The sequence below is a fragment of the Candoia aspera genome, chromosome 1 (genome assembly GCF_035149785.1).
Source record: "Candoia aspera isolate rCanAsp1 chromosome 1, rCanAsp1.hap2, whole genome shotgun sequence".
Lineage (NCBI taxonomy): Eukaryota > Metazoa > Chordata > Lepidosauria > Squamata > Boidae > Candoia > Candoia aspera.
Genome location: NC_086153.1, coordinates 38,916,546 through 38,939,173, shown reverse-complemented (window position 1 = coordinate 38,939,173; position 22,628 = coordinate 38,916,546). Strand labels below are relative to the sequence as shown.

The 22,628-nt window shown below is 38.0% G+C and overlaps 2 protein-coding genes across 8 annotated transcripts in view; one reads left to right on the top strand and one right to left on the bottom strand.

The window, feature by feature from the left end:
- The window catches only part of LOC134496728 (cullin-9-like), a 505,703-nt gene that overhangs the window by 464,628 nt on the left and 18,447 nt on the right, over window positions 1-22,628 (top strand). The gene's annotated exons all lie outside the window — the stretch shown is intronic.
- Window positions 1-22,628, bottom strand: part of PPP2R5D (protein phosphatase 2 regulatory subunit B'delta) — a 54,773-nt gene that overhangs the window by 28,489 nt on the left and 3,656 nt on the right. For 5 of the 6 annotated variants that reach the window (XR_010067895.1, XR_010067896.1, XM_063302330.1 and 2 more), the window contains exons 2-6: window positions 22,393-22,479; window positions 6,913-7,117; window positions 5,226-5,425; window positions 3,137-3,247; window positions 463-555 (exon numbers count right to left, since the gene is read on the bottom strand). Coding sequence is in view for 4 of the 6 variants with exons in the window: in XM_063302330.1 (XP_063158400.1) it covers window positions 463-555; window positions 3,137-3,247; window positions 5,226-5,425; window positions 6,913-7,117; window positions 22,393-22,479 (696 nt within the window). In the remaining 2 variants the exon portion in view is untranslated. The remainder of the gene's footprint in view (window positions 1-462; window positions 556-3,136; window positions 3,248-5,225; window positions 5,426-6,912; window positions 7,118-22,392; window positions 22,480-22,628) is intronic. The other variant, XM_063302336.1, reaches the window with a different exon arrangement.

The following is a 22,628-nucleotide window of genomic DNA, read 5'->3' as shown; positions in this document are numbered from 1 at the left end:
CTTTATTCTGAGGGGGGAGTGAGTTAATTTAACAAGAAAAATTACACACTTTTATTTTTTATTTTTTATTGATTTTATTGTAATTTCTTTGCTGTGAACCATCCAGAGTCACTGAGCACTGGGCAGCATACAAGTTTAATTTCATAATAATAATAATAATAATACAGTACATATTACAATCATATTATGTAACAGTACATAAACTATCCTGTAAAGCAAAGTACAAAAGAAGAAAAGAAAAAACATGCAGGACCTACATTTCTTTGTATGGTAACTACTGCTAAAATGAAAAATAAGCAACTCAGCAGTACGATCAGAAAGTTATCTGCTACAGGATCTCTGGGTTCCCAAGAGAGGTTTAGGCCTGCTCTTCTGCACCCTCCCACCACTTCTCTTTCAACTCAGGTACAAAATAAAGTGGGGCTAAAAGCAAGGAGGAAGAAGGAAGCAATGACTACTTACTGACAATACAAACTTCTGGTCAATGTATTTCTTGGCTATGTTCGGTTGAAAGTCTGGAGACTCCAAGAACCTCAGAAAGAATTCATATACCAGCTAAAAAAGGAATGAGACAGAAAAAGGATTATTTACAGTATTATTACAGAAAAAGGTAAAGTTCTTTCAAGTCAAGTTTGACTCGTGAGTACTTCTTGAAGGCATCTGTTTTGTTTTCTTGGCAACAGTGCTGAAGAGATTTGCTGTTTTCTTCTAGGATATTTTCTCAACTTCCCAGTCTAGCTTTATAGCCTTGAGATTTCCTGGTGGTCTCCCATCTAAGCATTAACAAAGTCTGTCCCTACTTGGCTTTTTGAGATCAGCCAAGGGCAGCTGGGGACTTGCTGTTTGGCATCAATTTTTCACAATTTGCAAAACAAGATACAGAAATCAAAGTTTGGGTACTAGGACCCACCCAAATGTATCTGGCATAATTTTGGATTCAGTCTAGAAGCCTTATTCCACTTCATACCAATGGGTGCTCATTCTCTCTAGTAGAAGCCCTGAGAGCTGTGTTTCTATGGTACAAAGATAACTGAATCTGCAAATGCAAACCCTTCCCCACACAAATGCCAAAGCAGGAGTGGCTTGTGCCTAAGAAGGTCTGTTGATTTAGGCTGAAGATGTATGTATATAATGTTAGTCCATTATGGAGTCACACTTCTCCATTTGGAGCAGATATACACTTTCTAGTCTGAATTAAACCCCAGAAATACAATTATCTTTCTAGAAGAAACAAAGCTATGTACTGCTTAACCAGTTTTTGTGACAATCACAATTCTACCTCCCTCTACAACCAGAAGTACAGTACAGTACAGTATTGAGTGACTGGTTCTTATGGCAATCACTGAAGCATTTCCTCCACTCCTCTCAAGCAGGGCTGGGCAATTTTTGAGTGGGGAGGGAACTGCAGCGGGTTGGGTGATTTAGTAAAAATGAGTAAAGCTGAATCACATACACAGGCAGGGCATCCCTTCCCCCCCCCCCAGTTTGTGTGAGTGAATTTAGCTGATTTAGGATTAAGTCCTAAAAATCTTCAGCAATCATTATTAGAAAGTAGATCCAAGAGCCATAAAAAAGAGGTTGGAGCATCCCTACAATTTGTATTATAACTTGTAATTTCTACAGCATCTCTGTAATTTGTGATCCTGGCTGGCGGGATGATGGGGAGCTGGGACTTATCTGTATTTTTCCTCCAATGCATTTTATATGTCTGTCTGATTTTGTAGTTGCATTTTTAGACAGGGTTTTAACTCTGCATGCCATCCAGATTGTCTTGTTTTAGCAGCTTTATACATTCAGTAAGTAATATTTGTTATAACAAGATTTGTTTTTTTTAAAAAAACTTGTTTTTTACAGCAGCAAACATATGTTTTATTAGATGTACATCTTAAAGAAAGAATAAAAACATTAAGTTTGGTAAAGAGGTATCAAAAAAATCAAGAAGAATGCTTTTTCACAACTGTGTACTTTTATTCAGAATAATAAAATAGATGTTTAATGAGAGGCAAGACCAATTAAGGATGATAAGACACTACTGTGAAAAAGATTTTTTTTTTAAAAAAAGAAAGCAAATACGAAGTACTAGAGAATTATCATTGCTGACTGGTATAAGAAAGAGGAGTTAAGTGTCTCCAGGGAAAGCTTTTATATTTCATTTTTCAGCTCACTGGACAACAGACATAACACCAAACTTTTAACAAGTTGGTAAAAGTGTAACTGTTAAACAATTTTAATATTTCTATTACTGCTAATTTTAATTCAGATTTTTAACTTTTTCTATTGTTATGTTTTAAATTTTATTAGGCTTGAGTGTTCACCAGAGCAGAAAAGTGTGTTATACACTGAATCAGATCAAAACACTAATTAGTTGCCTAGTCGTTTGAAGTTAGGCAGATCCAAACTGAATAAAAAATAAAATAATTAAGCAATTCATTACAGAAGGAGCCTAGTTCAATAATTAAAGACTGCATTATATTCGTTTTAGTGGCAACTCCATGTCAACTCCAGTTTTGCTTATAAGTATGAGTTAGCCAAGTGCTTTTTTCTCTCCTGCTGTGGCAGGGTGAGCTGCCCTAATGGACATGGTGAGTTACAGTTAGTCACAAGGTGAGGGCTTTTGTTCATTTGCCACACCATGCAAAGAGTCCCACAGATGCGTAGAAGTTTCTTGTCTAATTAAGACACATGTAAGCAGGCACGTCTGCCTTTTGGTGAAAATCAGCTCTATCCTCCATGAACATTTTTAGTATCCTTTTAGAACTATCTAAATTAATGGCCACACCACGTGTGATGGAAAAAACTGCACAGTTTCATATCTAAGATAGTTCTCAGCTGCTCCAAGGAGAAGCAGGTAGGTAGGTCATGGTCTAAATCAAGGTGGATAACCTTCTGTAGGCAAACAGCTGAACTCAAATAAATGGGCATAAACATATTGAAAAAGTTGGCTGTCCCTGGGCAAAAAACCCAAAACATTTGGGTGGGAGACAGCAATATGATGAAATCTTCAGACTGACCACTGTGGTCTAAATTCATATCATCTAGCAACTTTTCTAAACATCAAATTTCCAGCTTAAGTCATTTTTTAACTTTTCCATTAGTGGACAGAAGAGAGTAACATGGCAAAATACTGTTTTATTACCTGGAGATGTGGCCAAGCAGCTTCTAGTGTAGGCTCATCTTCCTCAGGATCAAATTCTGCTCCTGTAGGGTTAGATGATGGTGGAAGTGTCCGGAAGAGATTCACTGAAAACTGAGAAATGTGATAATAAATTTGAGAGGTTTCTGCAGACTGACTCAATGGCTCAGTGCAACCCCCCCACCTTATTAGGAAACTATTAACCGAATATTAAGAGCCAGTTTGGTGTAGTGATTAAGGCACCAGGCTAGAAACCGGGAGACTGTGAGTTCTAGTCCCGCCTTAGGCACAAAGCCAGCTGGGTAACCTTGAGCCAGCCACTCTCTCTCAGCCCTAGGAAGGAGGCAATGGCAAACCACTTCTGAAAAACCTTGCCAAGAAAACTGCAGGGGCTTGTCCACGCAGTCTCCAGGAATTGGACACAATGAATGGATTAAAAAAAAACCAAATATTAACTTTCTCCAGAGGCACACCCTCATCCCAGTTCCAGGAAGAGGAGAGCCTCATAAAAAATACAAAACCCTGTAGATTTGTAATGAGAAACATTCTCCTCAGTATTCCATGATTTGCTGATGTCTAAATAGATATTACTGTGTACCCATACCTCATGCTATTAATGCCCATCACGTTCAGCCTATCAAGGAATTGACTAATATTGTCTAGCCAATTGATTTACATCCAGGTGCTTGCTCTCTCCAACTCCTCCATGACACTCCTTCAGATATGTTATTCAGAAGCCAGCTTTAACCACATTTTAACCATAATAGGGAGCCAGTGTCAGGATATAGAGCAAAGAACCACACTGAGACAGGAACTGAACTCTAGTTATTTATTGTTCTACTCTAATAGACAGAATCCTGCTAAACTGAAACAGAACTAGCAAACTCTACTGAAAAACTCCAGAACACTAAGGTGGTTCCTATCTGATTTTCTTGGCTGGGAGCCCAAGAGATTCTACACTGAGCATGCGCCTTTCCCCCAGAAAGGGCCCCCACCTTCTTCGCCAGCAATCCCCATAACATCCGAGACATTAGCTCTAGCCATAGCCACTCACCTCTTTGTCTCAACAAGAAAGGTATGAAGTGGAACTGCAACAGCTTTATGTGACTGTGGACACAAGCTTCATGATTCTCAATCATATGAAGCAGTATTACCTCATTCAACCAAATATGGCTGCAATACCACTGACAGAGAAGTCAGAGGTAGAAAAGGGGAATCTAGAGCTCACAGCCTCATCTCCTTTCCATGTTTTAGATTTTTAAAAGCCTGATAAAAAGGACTAAAATAAACCATCAGAACACAGTTTCTTGGGCTACATAGAACTGAAAGAGGAAAGGGCCATTAGGCCATCAACATCTCCCTTTTTAGTGTAGGAATCCAAACTAAAACATCCCCAACAGAGGGCTGTTCAGCTTCTGCTTGAACACATCCAGAAAAGGGCAGTTCATTACTTCCCCCTGTTGAATTGGTATTGTTAGGATTTTTTTTCTTTTTCAACTGATAACCACCTTCCTGTAATTTAAGATCATTGTCCTGTGATTTGGGATGACAGAGAACAGGTCTTGACCTCCTTCTGAGTAACATCCCTTCAAGATCTTGGAAAATGTTGTTATATTCCCAAGTTATTATTGCATGTTATTATATTTCTTCTCAAAACTAAGTATACCCAGTTCCCTTAGTTTGTTCTTATGAGACTTAATTTCCAGTCCCTTGATCATCCTTATCACCTTTCATTGCATCTCTTCCAGTTTTTTGGTGCTTTAAGCCAGAAGCAGACGATTCAAGCTCTATTAATCACATATAGCCTTCTACAAGCTCCATGAGTGAAGGATTTTTTTTCAGTACTTTGGTTCTTTTTTTAAGAGCTGAAATCTTAACCTGTACAATGGTTTAAGGCATCCATTTTGCTCTTTAAAAACCAGCCTGTCTTACTCCCACTCACTATGGAGATATCATGACATTCCAGCCATGCCCTCTATAGCCTCCTAGGTAGAACCCAAAGGCACAGTGGTATCCCCAGGCTGCAAAAAAGTTGCCCATCCCATTTTAAGTGCTTTACTGGGAGCAACACCCAGAAGTAGATCAATCTTACCATAATAACTGCTTCAGGATAAATGGCTTCTGTGACAACATCCCGATTATGAGTAATGTATTCCACCATTTCATTGAGTCCTGCTCGCTTGACCTCTTTGAATTTCAAGTCACTGAGAGGATCAGAGACAAAGTCAAAGAGGACACAGCACTGTCGTAGCTTCTGTATGAAGAGCTCTTCCCGTTCATGAGGAGGAGCATCTGAGGGAGAAGACAAAAGGCAAAAATGTTTCCTTTCTGCTCTAAGTCTTTTGCTGTTCATCTGCTGGACACCAATATCCAAATAGACCACATAACGGTTTTTCTTTTCCTTCCTTGTACCATTAAAAGGTCTCTTCTGCTCTCCATAGCTCACTGACACTACTGTTATGATGAGTAAAATGCTCAAACTGCTCTCCAGTTATCAACCATGTGGGAATTTAAGGCAAGTTATTCTCTCCTAGACCCAGCCCCTCTCTTGAAAAACAGGCTAAATAGCCCTGAAATATAAGCTAATAGTAGCAAGAGCAGATAAAACAACTGTAGTGCTTCAAATATTAAATGTATCACTTATCTGTACCATTTCTCACAAAAAGAACTATTCTCCTAGGTCAGTTCAATACTGCATCTGTCTAGTCCACAATTCTCTTTTCAATAGCTCTCTTTCAATTCATTTCCCTATCCTCCATTATTTTCCTTCAGAACCACACCTTAAATTTTAACAAATAATTGAAGCATTACTACTTTTGATTTCTTCCATAAGCATCAGATAATGATGGCATGCACTCAGTGCTTTGGCTGTGAAGATGACCTTTTGGATAAACCAAATGAGCTCATGGCAAGGAAATTCTACTTGCAGAAGACACAGAACTTACAACCAGATGTTACAGACCCAGTCACCCAGGTTCTGCACTACGAGCACAAACAAAATACTAAGCAATCTGTGTGTGCTCCTGTGAGCTATGTGGTCTAACACAATCAATGTATTCATTACCACTAAGAAGTATTTCTTGAGTTTTATACAACCAGGCATCACAGTCTTTCTCCTGTTTGGGAATATGATGCCCTGCAAATACAAAATCCCATATGGCATCCCAGGGCAGGAGGCAACTGAGTACAGGGCCTTACTGTCCTCTGCATTCAGATTCCCAGGGATTTGCCAAGACAAAATGCCTCTGACATCCAAACATTTCACACATTTTACTGCCTTACTTCTCAGCAAATATGCAGAAACAACTTGTGCTGAGTATGGAATATGGCTAATCCATAACATGGTTTATTTATGACCATCCTTTTCTCTAGGAGCCTGAGGTGGTGCATATAGGAAGTCTCCCTTCATTTTATTCTCATAACTTTGTGACAAGAATAGACTAAGAAAGTTTGACCTCAAATCATCCAGTAAGCTGCATTATTAAGTGGGGATTTAAACCTTAAACCTTAATTTAAACCAATTATCTCATCCATGCTCTGCTTGTAAATTCCTTAACCTCGTGAGAGAATAACTACAATTATTTATATCTTCTAAATGACAGATCACTCAAAAATTTAATGCAATACAATGCAGTGTGATATCTTGCCAGACTTAAAGGTATTTCCCCTTCTGTACTGCAACCACTCAAACTAGTATGGTTGTTAAAGCCATCTGTCTCTCTGCAGAAATCTTCCTAACAACTCATGGCTAGCCCAGGGACTCCAAAATCTGTTCTCACCTTTAAGGGCAGGAAGCTTCTGAAGCTCCCGATTTTTGCTTAAGTTGAAACGAGAGGAACTTTGTCGTCGCTCCTTCTTTACAATCTGAGGTCCCCCTGAATACTTGATCTTATTCAGCTGGGTTGGTGGAGGGGTACTGTTGCTGGGACGCTTATTTGAGGTCTGCTGCTGCTGCTGCTGCTGCTGCTGCTGCTGCTGCTGGATCTGAAGAAAGAATACAGAATGCACAAAAACAGGCTTTATTGTGATCTGTAGATTTTCAAAAAAATCTATCCAAATTATATCACTAGGATTTCAAAAATATTTACTTTGTGGAATTTCTAGTAGTAGCCATTTGGGGTCCAAAGCCTGGAATTAAATCTTCTGGGGAATGATCCACTGGAAAATCCTAACACAGTATCTTGGAAATAGTACCCTTTAGAGTTACCTACTGCTGATAAATAAATCTGGAGGGGATGGTTCGCTTCAGGTCCCCCCTCTAAAAGAGCATTATCACCTGCAGACATGAGGATGGGCCTTTTCAATTACTGTTCCCCTTCTGTATAACAGTACTCCCCCAGGATTACACCACACCAACCCTGTTGGCATTTAGGAAAACCATTAAAACTTGGTTTCTGCAGGAAGCCATTGGGAGTCTGATTTGAGAATTGGGATCCACCCCACAAACTAGCAGCTAAGCTATCTTAGTATGATTATTCCTTGGGAGGATATATTTAAATTATGTTCTTGTTATATGTTGTTACTGTATTCTTAACCTGTTAAGAATATACTGATAATTACATTTAACCATCAGTTATTATTTTTTTGCCCTAGTGCTGCCAATTTTTAGTGTGGTTTCTAACAGATATATAGAGAAAAAATACATTTATGAGCACATATACAACTGTCTCTCTCACACAGACATTTACTAAAAGGTGGGAATCTCCAGGACTCGCTTCAGCTGGAATTGTATTTATATGTATCTTTCCTATCTATTCTTCCTTTGAGGAGAGGTCAATTTTGGAGTTGTTTTAATTTTAGATAGATACGGTACCTACAATATGGTACTGATTTTACCAACACCAAAAGTGCTCAGTATTATTACTATCTAGAAGACAACAACACCCAGAGAGGCCCAGTCCAGACAGTATTGGTATTATTAAGTATATCTTCTGTATATACAGTATGTACTGATCCTTCATCCTTCTTTCATAGTTCAAGCAATCATACCAGAAAAACTCTAAATCAAAGAATCATTTCCCAACCTGCTTTGTTTTATACTACAATTGTGAGAGGTGCAAAACTACAGCTCAGGTAGGCAGATCTATGTGAAAAACATAGGAACCGTCCAGGGGTCAATCAAGGAATTTGTGATCTGTAGTAAAATCCAACTCACCAGTGATTTTCACACAAAAATCACCTTTGTTTTCATTCTGATTATACTGTATGTATTCTAATTAACCATAAATTCTTATCCTGCCCAAACCCAAAAATCACAGTTACCAGCTTTGGAACAAGGCAGGGCAGTAAAACAGAATTTGAATTGCACGTATGAACGAACTACCAGATTGTTATAGAAAGAACATTCATATTGCTCCAGATCAGTTCAAATACAGTGATTTCAAACGGCAACAAGTCATGCATGCAACTGAAAGTCATCAAAATAGCAGAAGCACAGTGGCAAGCATCCCATGTATGACTCAGCCATGATGAGTTTAAGTTCATCCTTGCTGATTATTAATAAGTAGTCTCCTATCTGAGAGATTAATTTCATATCAAATGACACAGACAAGAGAAGATACAGTGGGAAAAAAAAGAAAACTGTGTTGCACAGAAAGCATAAATCTTAAATTTCTTTTTGCTTTAGGAATTGTCAGCTGCCAGAAGTGCGAATAAAAATCCAAGTAGCTACCCAGAGAATAAGAAAGATTTTCCCGTTGAAGGTCCAAGGAATTATAAAGGCCGAATTGCAAAGCAGTGTCTGACATCATAGTGAGAGCACAGTTGATCAAACTCCATATAGGAAGCTATCTTATACTGTAGAACAGAGTTTCTCAACCAGGGTTCTGTGGAACCCCAGTGTTCCGCGATAGGTCACAAGGGGTTCCCTGGGAGATCACGATTTATTTAAAAAAATATTTCAAATTCAGGCAACTTCACGTTAAAGAGGTACGTTTCATTCTTTATTTTTAGTTTAAGTACGCTGTTAATGCACGTATACAGGCCTACACCTGAAACAAATAATAATTTTGTAACTTCTGGCCTGTATTTGAGCCTGAATGTGCAGGGGTTCCTCAAGGCCTGAGAAATATTTCAAGGGTTCCTCCAGCGTTAAAGAAAGGCTCTGTACAAGATCACAAATCTATCTAGCTTTATCCCTATACTGACTGCCATTAGGTTTCCTAAGTCTCAGCCACAAATTCCCAGCCCTATGTGAAAATGTCCAGGACTGAACCCTGGACCTTGGGTACATACAGCTGCTACTCTACCACCAACATAGCAGTTTAGATTTTACTGCATCCAGCACTGAATGGTTTGTTCTTCTTACTGTCCAAGATATTCTCAGGTTTTCTCCAGCACCACAGATCAAAGGCACTGATTTTTCTTCATTTCTGATTGTCTTTCTGATTGTCCAACTGCCTTTCTGATTGGTCAGACTGCCTTTCTGATTGTCCAACTTTTGCAGACATATGTTACAACTGAGAAGACCATGGCCTTGATAATAGTAACTTTGTTGGCACTATGATTTCTCTATACTTTAATGTTTTGTCTTGATTTGTCGCAGTCTTTATGCCAAGTAGCTGGTATCTTTATTTCATGGTTAAAGTCATCATCCCTATAGATTTTTTAGTATTACTTCCACTATACTACTTCTTCACCAATTTCCACTGGATTGGCACTAGTAGTTGACAGAAAATTGGCTTTTAAAAATTATTATTATTACAGAGCATCACAGCAGCTTTTGCACATCCATCTTTCACCTTCTGTAAGTGATTCCTTAAGTTTTCCCCACAGCCACCAAAATGGTATCAACAGCATATCTGAGGTTTAGTACTACTACCACCAATTTTAATTCCTACTTCTGATCTTCTCGTCCAGCATTTCTCAGGTATGTTCTGCATATAAACTAAATAGGTATGACACTGTATAACCTTGACACACTTCTTTCCCAAGTTTAAACCACTGAGTCGCTCCATATTCTGTTCTAACTGTTGCTGTCTGGTGAGAATATAAATTGTTTGGTATGCAGATGAGTAGTAATATGCAACCATGTTTTAAAGTGCTGTTACAATTTGGTGTTTTCTATACAGTCCAACATTTAGTATGATCAATAAAGCACAAAGAAGTGTGTTTTGGAGTTCTCTTGCCTTTTCCATTACCCATCAGATGGTCTGCAATGTGATCCTGGGTGATATGCCACTTCTGAATCCAGCTTGTACCTCTGGTAGTTCTTGATATATATATTGTTGAAATCTGGACTCTAAAACTTACAGCATTATCTTACTAGCATATGAGGTAAATGCAATAGTTCAGTAGTTTGAGCATACTTTATTACTGCCTTTTTGGTACTAGAATATAGATTGATCTTTTTCTAGCCCTCTGGCCACCGCTGTGTTTTCCATTCCTGCTTACAAACTACAAGCAGCACCAACAGCAACGTTTTGCAAGACCTTAAACAGTTCTGCTGGAATTCCATAAACTTCTGCAACTTTCTCAATAGCAATATTTTCTTGGGCTCACTTAATTTCATTTTCTAAAACACCTGATTCTAGCTCAGTCATAATACCATAAGAGAGATCTCTGGGACTGAATGGGACCAGGAAATAAATGGGAATATCTTAAAACATTAATAAAGGTAAGCAGATAGAAGTTTCAGTGTCTTATTTGGGAAAAGAATGGTTAGTCCTTCAGTCTCATATTCTAGGAAAAAGAGTTCAAACAGCTATCAGGTTCTTAATTAATTCACTAATAAATGAATGCCAGAGTTTTGGCTTATTTGGTTTCTAAAATTCTGTATATAAACCCCTTACTTTCTTGACAATAAAGCTAACTAATAAGAGTAATTGTGAATCATTCTTTCTGGGTTGTACAGGTAGTCCTCGTTCAGCAACTGTTCGAAGTTATGACAGTGTTGTCCCTCAGACATGTGATCGCCATTACAGTCAGTATGCATTGTCCTGAGCCTAATCTGTTGTCCTCCCCACCTTGCAGAGCAGAGAGATTGGAAAGGAAGGGTTACAGGAGAGTAAACAGGCACACAATGGAGAATACACATTGAAAGCAATGAGCTGGAGCCAACAGATGCAAACATGCTATGCAAACAGCCCGATGTATTCCCCATTGTGTGCCTGCTTACTCTCTTGTAATCCCTTCCTCGCCAATCTCTGCAATCTGCAAGGGCGGAAGGAAAAAACAAGAAATTTCCGTAGGCAGTCTCTCCTGTGCCTGACCCATTTCCCCCCCTTGAAGAGTGGAGAGATTGGAAGGGATTACAAGGGAGTAAGCAGGTACACAATGGGGAATACACCGGGCCATTTGTGTAGCGTGCTCATGGCTGCCCGCGCTAGCGCATTGCTTTTGATGTGTATTTGCTATTGTGTGCCTGCTTACTCTCCTGTAATCCGTTCCTCTCCAAATAATGTACATACAAACATTAATCCCCTTTTTGTTAATTATCCCAGCTCCAGGGCGAGCATTCCAAAGGGGAGGGGAGTAGTTAGGAGGAAAACAAAAGCCTAAGGTGTGAAACTGATTAGTCTTGTCAGTTTCGAGTTGGAAAACAGTTGCAGTCCCTTGATTTCCCACTAAGCAACAGCTTCGCTTAGTGATGGAGTTGCTGGTCCCAACTGTGGTCGCTAAATGAGGACTACCTGTATTCTGCTGTTAGGTACTTGAAACATATCTTCATGCATACTAGTGATGGGGTATGTGTGTGAGGGGTGTGTGTGTTGTACAGTTCCTTGATGGATTCATGCCACCTCTATGTAATTTTTTTCTCCATTAGATTTTTGTTGACTTTGTCTTTTATTAGTGCATCTCTATATAAAAGACTTGCTGATTTCTAAAATTTTCTCATCTAAATCTCTTGTCCTTCCCATTTGACTGCTGTCCTCATTCGCTCTGCATGGCTTATTTAGATGTATCTTCTTGACTCTTCTTGCTCTACTATGGAATTCAGCATTTGGTTTGGTAAATTTTATTTATTTTTATTAATTAAATTTGTATAGCCGTCCATCTCACAGAAAAGCGACTCTATCGCTGCTGGGTTTTATTTTGATTTTTTGCCTTTCCTCTGCTGTTTTCAACATGTTAGCAGCACCTTCTTTTGCTTCCTCTTTAATGATAACATGAATTATAGTCCAAAGTTCTTCAGGCATTCTGTTTATTGGATCCAGTCCATTAGATCTGTTTACTCATGTGGAATACTGCTGAGATTGTATCTTGTTGGTTTCTCAATTTGTTTGCTTCCTTTAGTTTCAGCTGGAATTTTTCAGGAAGCTCATTATCTGAGCTGCAGTCAGCACCAGGTCTTGGTTTTGTTGTCTGAATAGAGATTCTCTATTTTTGCTTGCAAAGTAAAGAGTCAATCTGATTTCAGCATTGTCCTTCTAGTAATGGTCCATGTGTAAAGTCATCTCTGATGTTGTTGGAAAAATGCACTTGGTATAAATACTGAATTATCCTGGCAGAACTCTATTACTCTGTCACCTGCTTCATTTCATGTACCAAGACCACATTTTCCAGTTATCCCAGGTGTTATTTTGCTTTCAAAGTTAGCATTTTTGTTGCCTACGAGTATTATGTTTTCTTTTGATACCACAAATTGGCATAGAACTGTTCAGCATCAGTTTCATCTGCAGTTAGAACATAGACTTGGATTACTATTATACCAAAAGGCTTGCCTTGGGCTCAAATCAAAATCATTCTGTCATTGACTCTAGCACTCCTTTATTAATCGTGACACCTACTCTGTTCCTTCCATAATTTTCTTGTCCACAGTAGATGTTCTTCTGATGTGAAGTGACCCATTTGAGTTCACTGATTCCTAGAATGTCAGCGTTCAGTCTTGGCATTTTTGCTCTGATATGGTTCTGACCTTCCATGTATCAATAGCAAGTATATATTTACAGCAGCATATTTCCTTTTGCCTTTGGGCAAATCAGCCCAGTCACATCAACCACATCATATATAACAGTGTCATTTGTAACTGCCCTATGCTCTTCCACAGCAGCTTGCTGGACACCTTCTCACCTGTGGGTCTCATGTTCCCATATTATATAGACATTGTCCAGGCTGTGAGTATCTATTTGGGGTTTTTTGGAAGAATTCTGGAGTAGATTGTTATTTCTTTTTCAGTTCAAGTCTTTAAGACCAAGGCATAAACTAATAAAATGATGTAAGAGAATTGTCAGAAGAAACTCTATGCAAGTATGAATATGCCTGCCACACAACTTTTTCTAAATTCTGGCAAATCAAGGGAATTAAAGTGGACTTGGCATAACAATTACATCAGTAAAAGAAAAGGCTGAAATTGACAGACACATGGAAACTGAGGATAGAGAAAAAAAGCTAGCACCAAATGGAAAAGAATTCCAACTGGGACCTGTTCCCAAATGCTGCCCTCATTTTGCAACAGAAGCTCAGTGACCAAGGCTGACAAAGCATCAACTGGAATTATGCCAATGGCTCTGACTTCATTTTTTTCCTTGCAAATCCATCCCTTAGCAACTTGCTGGCTAATTCAAAGCACTACAATAAAGAAACTTCAAACAGAAGCAGCTCTCCCTATAAGCTTGTATACACTCCCACAATGGAGAGCAGAGAAGTCATCATAGGGTCCACGTGGTAGGGACTAGAATGAAGAATAGATATAAGAAAAAGTGGGGAAAATATACCCTGGACTAGAAAATACTGTGGGAAACAACCGAGACAAAACGATGCTTTCCAGTGACATTAGGAAATTGATGGCATATACCCCCTTTTTCTCCTGCATAACACTCACTCCTCTCTCCAAGGACAATAAGGCAGCTTGCCAGTCTACAGGCTGCCCACTGCATATTAACAAGATTCACCACAGCTAATTCATTATAAATCCAAAAAGGTCTTGTGCCACTTTTCAACTAATCCTTTCCAGAAACTTGAACAAAGTGCATTAAAAAGTTAGAGAAACACTGTATTGGTCTAAGTAGTCAAAATGTTAAACAGTTAATACCTAGAATATCACTACTAATATGGCCCCACCAGAAAAATTTCTGATAGAATCACAGTCTGTATATTTGGATATATGATTTTGTTAAGAGATGTTCAGAATATTAAGAAGTGTTTTCATGTAAATTATTGTACTTCCCTCAGAAATACACTTGTGCAAAGTTTGTTGGCTAAATATCCCCTGTCCTAAAATAGAAGAAATAGAAGAAACAGAAGGGATGGCCTCTTCTGAACCAAAACTATAGGTGTTGCCAAAAACAGTGTATACTCCTACCACTTTCTCTTTAAAAAGGAACACACACTAACAGGCAGACAAAAGGAGTGATTCTAATCAGGATAAACTGCTTATGTGAAATAGTTCATCTCTTTTTTATTTAATTAGTTGTTAAGAGTTCTTTCCCACATTTCCTCTGTAAGGACAGGGTGAAATACATAGCACTCTCTCTTACAATTTTTCTTCACAACAACCCTGTGTGTTGGGACTGGCACCAACTCACCTACTGGCCTTCCATGACTGAGGGTGACTTGAACCTAAGTCTCCCAGCTTCAAGCATTCCATCATGCTGATTCCCTTTCCCTCACTCGTTCTCTTCCTCATAATCAGTCCATTTCAATGGAACTAAGGAAAGCTCTTTCCCACAGTTGATAGCAGCTGCAAGAGGGGAAGATGGGTTTTGTTGGGGCCACAGCAGGGGAGAAAATTGGAAAAAAAAACCTTTCCTTATCAAGACAAGTAGGGAAGGAAAACAACCCTCCCCCTTTTTTTTCCCATAAGGATCTCCTATCATACAAAAACTGGAAGTTGTGGAGAATAAAAAATAACAACTATATAAAAATATTTACTTTTTTATTAACATTTTTATGCTGCTCTACTCCCAGAGTTTCAGAGAGGTGTATGTAGGGGATGATGATTAACAATATTCAACTGTATGGGTTATAATGGCATATGTATGTGTGTATTGTGTAATCAAAGCAGACACAGGCCAAAATATAAAGCAGCTGAAAGAAGCTGTACAAGATCAGAAATCATGGAGAGAGCTGGCTTATGGAATCACCAAGGGTTGGATACGACTGAATGGAAAATTCAATTCGATTGTGTTTTATAGTAAAATACATATTTTATGTTATATAATGAATAAGCTGGTTTTTAAGATACTCAAAATATGTAATACTGCTTGTTTTATGTTAGGTCACCTAACAATACAACTAAGTTTGGGAAAGCATCCTAAACTGAACAGAGGAAGGAATTAAGATAGTTGTGGAATTTCAGGATAAAATAACTGATAAACAGCCTCTGAATTCTAGACTCATTTATATTTTAAATCAGAATTGTGCAACTTTTTTTTTTGCCAAAGGCCACACTTCTTGGACATAATCTGTTGAGGATTGTAGTACAAATAGGACTGAAGCAAGCAGGAGGTGCAGATAGAGCCAAACGTGGTTAGAGATGCCGATTTTTGGTACCTCCTTCTTTCACTTCTAAAGAGCAGATTTCAGGGCAAGGAGAAATAGCTCTCACAGGCTTCAAAACTGATTTCTTACAGAGGCCTTCTGAAATTAGGCAAAGGCTCACAAGTGCCTTTGGGGCTACAGGCTGCCCAATTTATACAGGTAAAGAAGGTAAGGTATCCTTCAATGCTTTGTACACGGGAGGGCATTTCCTATGCCATCTTTATTGCTAGCTTATGAATAGGAAAACTATTTCTTTTTAACAGAAAATGAAACTCAAGAAACATAATCAGCACTTCTGTTTGGGTATATTCCTTGCTGTACACTGCTAAGGAAAGGAGGTACAATGAAATGATGAAGATTCCCAACCCCATATAAACGGATTAAATAAAAACTGCACTGTGAATGCAGTGGCTGGCAACTCAGTAAGAAATGGCTGTTCTTCTGGCAAAGACTGGATTCGTCCTTCTATGGCTTTACATTTTACCAGCATCTTGCTCTCACTTATGGGGTTCAAGACAAACAAGGCCTTGTTATCAATGTTGGCTCCTGAAGTTGCCTTTGATCTCTTCACTTCCTTTTCACCATTCTCCCTTACTCTTGCCTTTGGGCCTTTATCCGCTGTTCTTTTTATACCTGCTTTTAAAAGCCATGCTTTCTTTTCTACTGTGAAGAATTCTCCTTAGCTGTACTTGCCCTAAAAACAAATGAGTTTCCCAGGGTTGATCTACCCAGAAGCCAGTGCAAAGCAATCAGCAATAATTTGGTCAACAGAAAATTCATGGCAAAAAGATAAGACTCTAGCCTAGCCTTCCCCCATACATGCTCTGGAAGTACAGGGAAGTATTTTGTTTTATTTAAAATATAAGGTAGTATCCAAGTAGTACTAGACAATTGTTAGGCTTACGTATCTCACTAAACCAAAATGTAGCTGGTTTGTTTTGGTTTAATGTGTTATTCAATCCCATGCACTGTAGCTTGTGAACAATGACTTTTAGTTTGGAATGCAGTATGAACATAGCAAATTGCAGTTTTGTGAACAAATTATGGTTAGGCAAACCACAGTGTGCTGCATAAAGCAAGCCTGTGTTAGTGTTAATGTTGAACAACAGCTATCTCAAGCCACGTGGAGCTAATTGCAATTTACATCTCTACCTCAGCTACCAGGTTGTCTTTGCTGCCTTCCTTACCACTTCCCAGAACCAGCAGCCATGCTGGCTGGGAATTATAGAGTCGTCCAAACATATCTGGAGGAACCAAGTGGGAAAGGCTGCCCTGGAATTACTCTAAGATTTCTGCGCTTTCTTTCCTTGCTTGTGCTATTTTCTGCAGCCAGCCAAACAAATAAAGACACTAGTATATGTAGTATTCCAATAGCAAGGGAAGAAAATTATTCCAAACCATTTCAAGCATTGGCTGCTTTTCATCAGCAGAACCAATTTCATGCACTCAGTGGCAAGCTGTAAGGCCAAGTGTTTTTGCTGCCACATGTACCCTTCTAAACTCATAATTCATTCTCTTGGGGGAAAAAAGCAGCCAAAATTCAAAGCATTCTGAGATTACTTTATCATTGTACTGTTACACCTTTTCTTCACTGAATACTTTTCAGTGTGGGAACAGAAGAGCCTTCTTTACACCAGATTAAGAACATGAAAGAGGCCTGCTGGATTCTGTGGCCCTAGCAGTTAATGAAATGCCTTAAAGAAATTCACAACCATAGACAGTACAGCAATTATACTCTCCCATTTGCTCCCTAGCACTTAAGGCAGAGGTTCCCAAACTTCCTCAGTTCATAGTGCCCTTAATGTCTCAGTAATTTTTTCACAATTCCCTGTGGGCGCCATGAAACTGGGTGCCACAGGATATTTTAAATTTTCAAAGGACCCACAGTGATACAAAGCTAGTAGTTCATGCAGCTTCCAACAGATGTCAAGTATCACTGTGTTTCCCTTGAAAATTTAAAACATCCCATGGCATCCCTGTGAGTTTGCTGTGGCACCCTGGAGCATCTCTACATACAGTTTGGGAAACATGGACTTAAGGTATGCTGCCATTAAAATTGCTTGTCACTGACAGCCTGGTCCTCTCTCAACTCCTCTTTTAAAACAATCTAAATTGGCACTGTGGAAATAAGTATTTTTCAATTGTCCTGAACCACCACTGTCATTCACAGGTTAGGTAATTTATTTCTCTAGCTCTTTTTTCTGTACACTAACAGATAAAGCTCTTCACGGTCACAATCAAAGGAGGCTAGTATCTGTAGCTCGTACAACTGAAATATAGATTCTGTTGCTGAGCCATATTTGGTCCAGAACACTAAACTCGCATGGTCTGATGGTATAAGGCAACTTCACATAATGCTGGGTTTCTAAGCAGAGGTAACAACTTCTTTCAACCACTGCTTGAGCCAACACAAATCTTCTTGGCCTTCAGTGCCTCAGGATTGCAGAAGATCCACAGAAAGCACCATCAGACAGAATTCAGGTGCAAAGAGAACTAGAGCTTTCATTTAGAAGAAACAGACTTTGGCTTCCAGGGGAGGTATGTCAAACTGAAAATGACTCTGTGAAAGTGGAGCCCACAACTGTGGCAAAGACCTAAGAACCAGTGAGTAGACCAGTCCCTTGGAACCTCCCTGGATAAGGAGAGGATGGGAGATTGCCCACATGTACTCCAGACAGCTGCTCCTTGCAAGGAGATGGCAAGACAGTGGTTTTTCACAGGTTCGAGCGCCAGGAGATGATAAGATTAGCCATCTTGCTTGCAACCACAGCAAAGACTTTTAAAAGACACTAAGTTCACAAACCTCACTTTCTAATCACTTTAAGAAATTGCTCATTAACTACTTATAAGTTATTAGAGACCTTCAGAATGGCATGTTTGAAAGCACCAGGTGAGTCTGCCTTCAACCCAAATCTTAATCATAAGCTTAAGAATTTAAACAATCTGAAATAAACAGCAATAAGATTTATAAAAAGATTTTGGAATTAATTATAAAGAACAAACTGTTTCTTGTGAAAAATAGATCCTGTTTTGGTTTTTAGAAGACATACTGTAACAAAGATATGTAATTTCATAATTTCAAAAACTAGAGGGGACTAAAGAGTTTAGATAGAGGAAAGATATACAGGCCTGTAAAATGATGCAAAATATTGTAACAACAAAAATATTGAAGGAGACTTTTAAAGAACGGGATCAGAAAATAGTAGCCACATATCAACAATGTCAGTAATGATATCCGCTTCTGTGGATAGATTATGTCTAAAAGATGTTATTGAAGAAATGACAGATGTAGAACGAATTTTATCTGACAAAATAGAGATGGTATCGAAAGTGGATTTACAACTGACAGGCCAAGAGAATGACTTAGAAAAGGATGTTTCATTGGATCTACAAAAGAAACTTGCTGAGGTTTTAAAATTTAAAAGGTAAATACAAATGACAAACCAAGAGAGTGACCTGGATAATTTTTTCCTATTGGATTTACAAAAGAGGCTTGTTAAAGCCTTGAAGAATCCCTGCAATGGGAAAAAGAAGAAATGAAGAGAAATTAAATTCTACGATAATATTTGAATGAATTAAAGATTAAGACTGTTAGAAGAAAAAAGGAAGGAATATAAAGTTGGTTTATTTGATCAAGATTAAAACAAGTATGTTGTTACTTCTGGCTACCCTTTATGGACTTTCTGCTGACACCAGGACTGAAAAGATGCTATTTTATGGATTTGTTTATAGGTAAGAGATAGGATATGGGATGAAGAGATAAATGTTTGTAACTTTAGAAAGGGTGAAGAGCTACCAAATTTGTTTATACTTGTTGTGATGAAGGTTGGAAGTCACTTCTTTATATATTTTTCTCTTTATTATAGTCTCACTTTTCTTTTTCTTTCTTGTACTTTTTACTTTATCTCTATTCTCCTTTCTTTTAATTTGTATTAGATTTTACTATTAAAATCAAAATTCTTAATAAGAATTATGTGTGTGTGTGTGTGTGTCTGTATCAAAAAAGAACAAACAGACTTGGCCACTCTTACTAACAAAACTGTAAGAAACTATGCATAACAGAATAAATTACACAAAAATGTTCTGACTTTTGCATGGTTCATACAGATTGAAGAACTTACTTTTTTCTTCATATAAATTGCCTGTAAACTACAAGCAGCTCCATTTCTGCTCCAATCATTTGCATTAAGGTGAGAGTATGCTAGCAAGATTATTACACCTGAAAAACCCAACTATCTATATATAACAGATTTCATACAGTAACAACTGTAAGATAAAAAGTTCTGGAGGACAGATCTGAAAACTTTAAATACCCTACACCATAAACAATGAACCTCTAGTTGCAGAAAATAATGGGTGCAACTCCTCTCTGAATAGCTGTGACTCAGTAATAATCAAAGATAGAATCCGTACATCTAAAATATAAGACAAATTACAGAAAATACCATAGCTTTATAAGGAGCAATGTAGTACATAATGGTACTTCATTACAGTTATCCTTACATAGGTTCTGATAAAGTAACTACAGTAGTATGTTAAGTGTATAAAGCTGAATTATACAGTATTCTGAAAATATGGCATTTAACATTTTATGAAAAAGTCTGACTTTATCAAGCCTGGAGTTTGGCAAAGAGAATTACCCTACATAGATAGAAAAAATTACACTCTTAATGTTAAAGAGTAGATTCAAGAGATGTATTCTTTATCAATTTTTGAAATGTCTTCATATTCTAAAAATGAGAAGATGGTAGTAATATGTTTCTATATGATCTAGATGTAATAATATGTTAAAAGATGGGACTAGTTTTATATTCATATTCTATAGATCCTTTTTCTTTTATGAACTATAAACTATACAAATTGTATACCTCTTAAAAGTAGCCAAGTATAATTCTTTTCATTAGAGACAATTTAATTCTAACATTACATGACAAAATGACAGTTCTTAGCTTCTTCAGCCTATTTGCTACAGTAACTATTTTCAGCCAAAAGACTACTTGCTAATGTTTGTAATTTGCTGACCAAAACACTAAGAAAAAAGAAATCCCAGACATTTAAATAATGATTTCCCCCATCATCAAATTCCAAGAACTTTAGTGATAAAATCCTGTATTTATATTTCATCATCAGAACTTTTTAAATACTTCTCCAGACATGCACAAAAAGCTAAAATCATAATTAACCATTACCCACACTACTTTATGCCAATTCTATCACAAGACAGAAACAATTTTCCTACTAAAATTCACTCAAGGCTCAGAGTTATACAGAATCTCCCAACTGCTTAACACATGTTCAGATGACATACAATAAAACTTTAATTCTAGAAACAGCATTAAAAGCATTAAAACAGTGGCATTTTTAGCTGGCTATGTGAATATCGGAGTCATTTTTTGCTTTAATTCAAAAACAATAATCAATCTAGCACAGGGTTATACAATCTATGTAGCCATACCGTAGACCAATAAGTAGAGGTGTTGGCTAGGACAGAAGCTAAATTTTATTTTATTTATATTTAAATTAATTTAAATTAAATGTAGTTAATGTGATTGTTCTTCAGTCATGTATTTAGCAATTCCCCTCTTCCATCCAAGTAAAAAACGTCCATCATTTAAGCTATTTTTCTTGGCATAACTGATCTGCTGCAACTAAAACATTATGAGAAAATTATGGTATTTATCAGTGGTTTGGCCACACTTTTCCTAGAATTCCTTGATGTACCCAGGACTATCTGAGGACATTTTGCACACCTGATGAAGTTTATTCTAGAGCTTAAATGTTTACGTCTTTAAGACAGAAAAAAGTGAATTTTACATGGATCTCCCTGGCTCATATCTCCAGTATAATCAAAGCTCCACCCTAAAACCGGATGGGAAATGATTTTCCCTTCAAGGGTAGCACTCCGAAGACAATAATGCCAAAAGCAGATGGGAAGATCTCTTTACCACCTCCTCTTTCTTTCTTTCTTATTTAAATTTATATCACCACCCATCTCCCCCAACAGGGGACTCTGGGCGGTTAGGGTTTACCCTTCTCAGCCTCCCACTCCCCCCACTTCAATAGGCTGCTGAGAGAGAGAACACACTCGATCAGGGTCTCAAATGTCTGCTTGCAAACCGCTTTGTATTTTAAGCCAAGGGCTACATGTTGCCAGAAGCCTGATTCTACAACCAGAATGAGAATTTAGGATGCTTGTTTATCACAAGTCTCTTTGTTGGCTTTTTTTCGCTATACTGTAGTACTTCCAACTGTAATAGACACCAATTCTATTCACTGAAGATGTTGCCTAGTCTGGCAATGAAACGTCTGCAATAAAACAAGGCTCAGAGGGCACCAAGAACTCCACACCAATTCTCACCATACCCAGGAAGCTGGGGATTATGGGTATTGTAATCAAACAATTCTAAAGAGCATTAACTTAGGGAGAGGTAGTTTAGAACCTTATCAAGACAAAACTCTAAGAAAATGGTTAGTTGTCATTTTCATTCTCTCAATCAATTCCCCACCCTAATCAGAGGCTGGGTTTGCATAACATGAGACCAAAGAGTGCGTCATTTAGTGTCCTATGCAAACTGAGCCAGTGTGATTAGTTTATGGTTCAGAGTGTAATATAAACTGAGAAATTTGGTATAAGCACTCTACAATTACCTTAATCACAGGTAAGCATGCTGTGGAAATATAGCCAAGTTCTGTCCATTTTTATCCTAACAAACATGGTTGATCCTTAAATAAGAGGGTAAATTTGCAGAACTCAGACAATAATTAGAAAATGCAAAACGCATTAATTAAATGCATTTGTTGTTGTTGTTGGTTGCCATCGAGTCATTTACGACTCATACCTCTTCTGAATTCTCTGTTGCGTTGCCTCCATCCTTTCCACTGCTGCTGCTGGCCTTTGTAGTGCTTTTAGTAGATTTTGGAGGCTCCTAGAAGAAAGGTAAAAGAAACAAAAGATACAAACACAGAACTGGAAAAGCATATTTAGATGCAGTGATCCACAAAACTGTCCTCAAAATGGGTATCATGCAAGTGAAAGACAGACACTTTCCTATAAATAAAACTGCTATACCATATT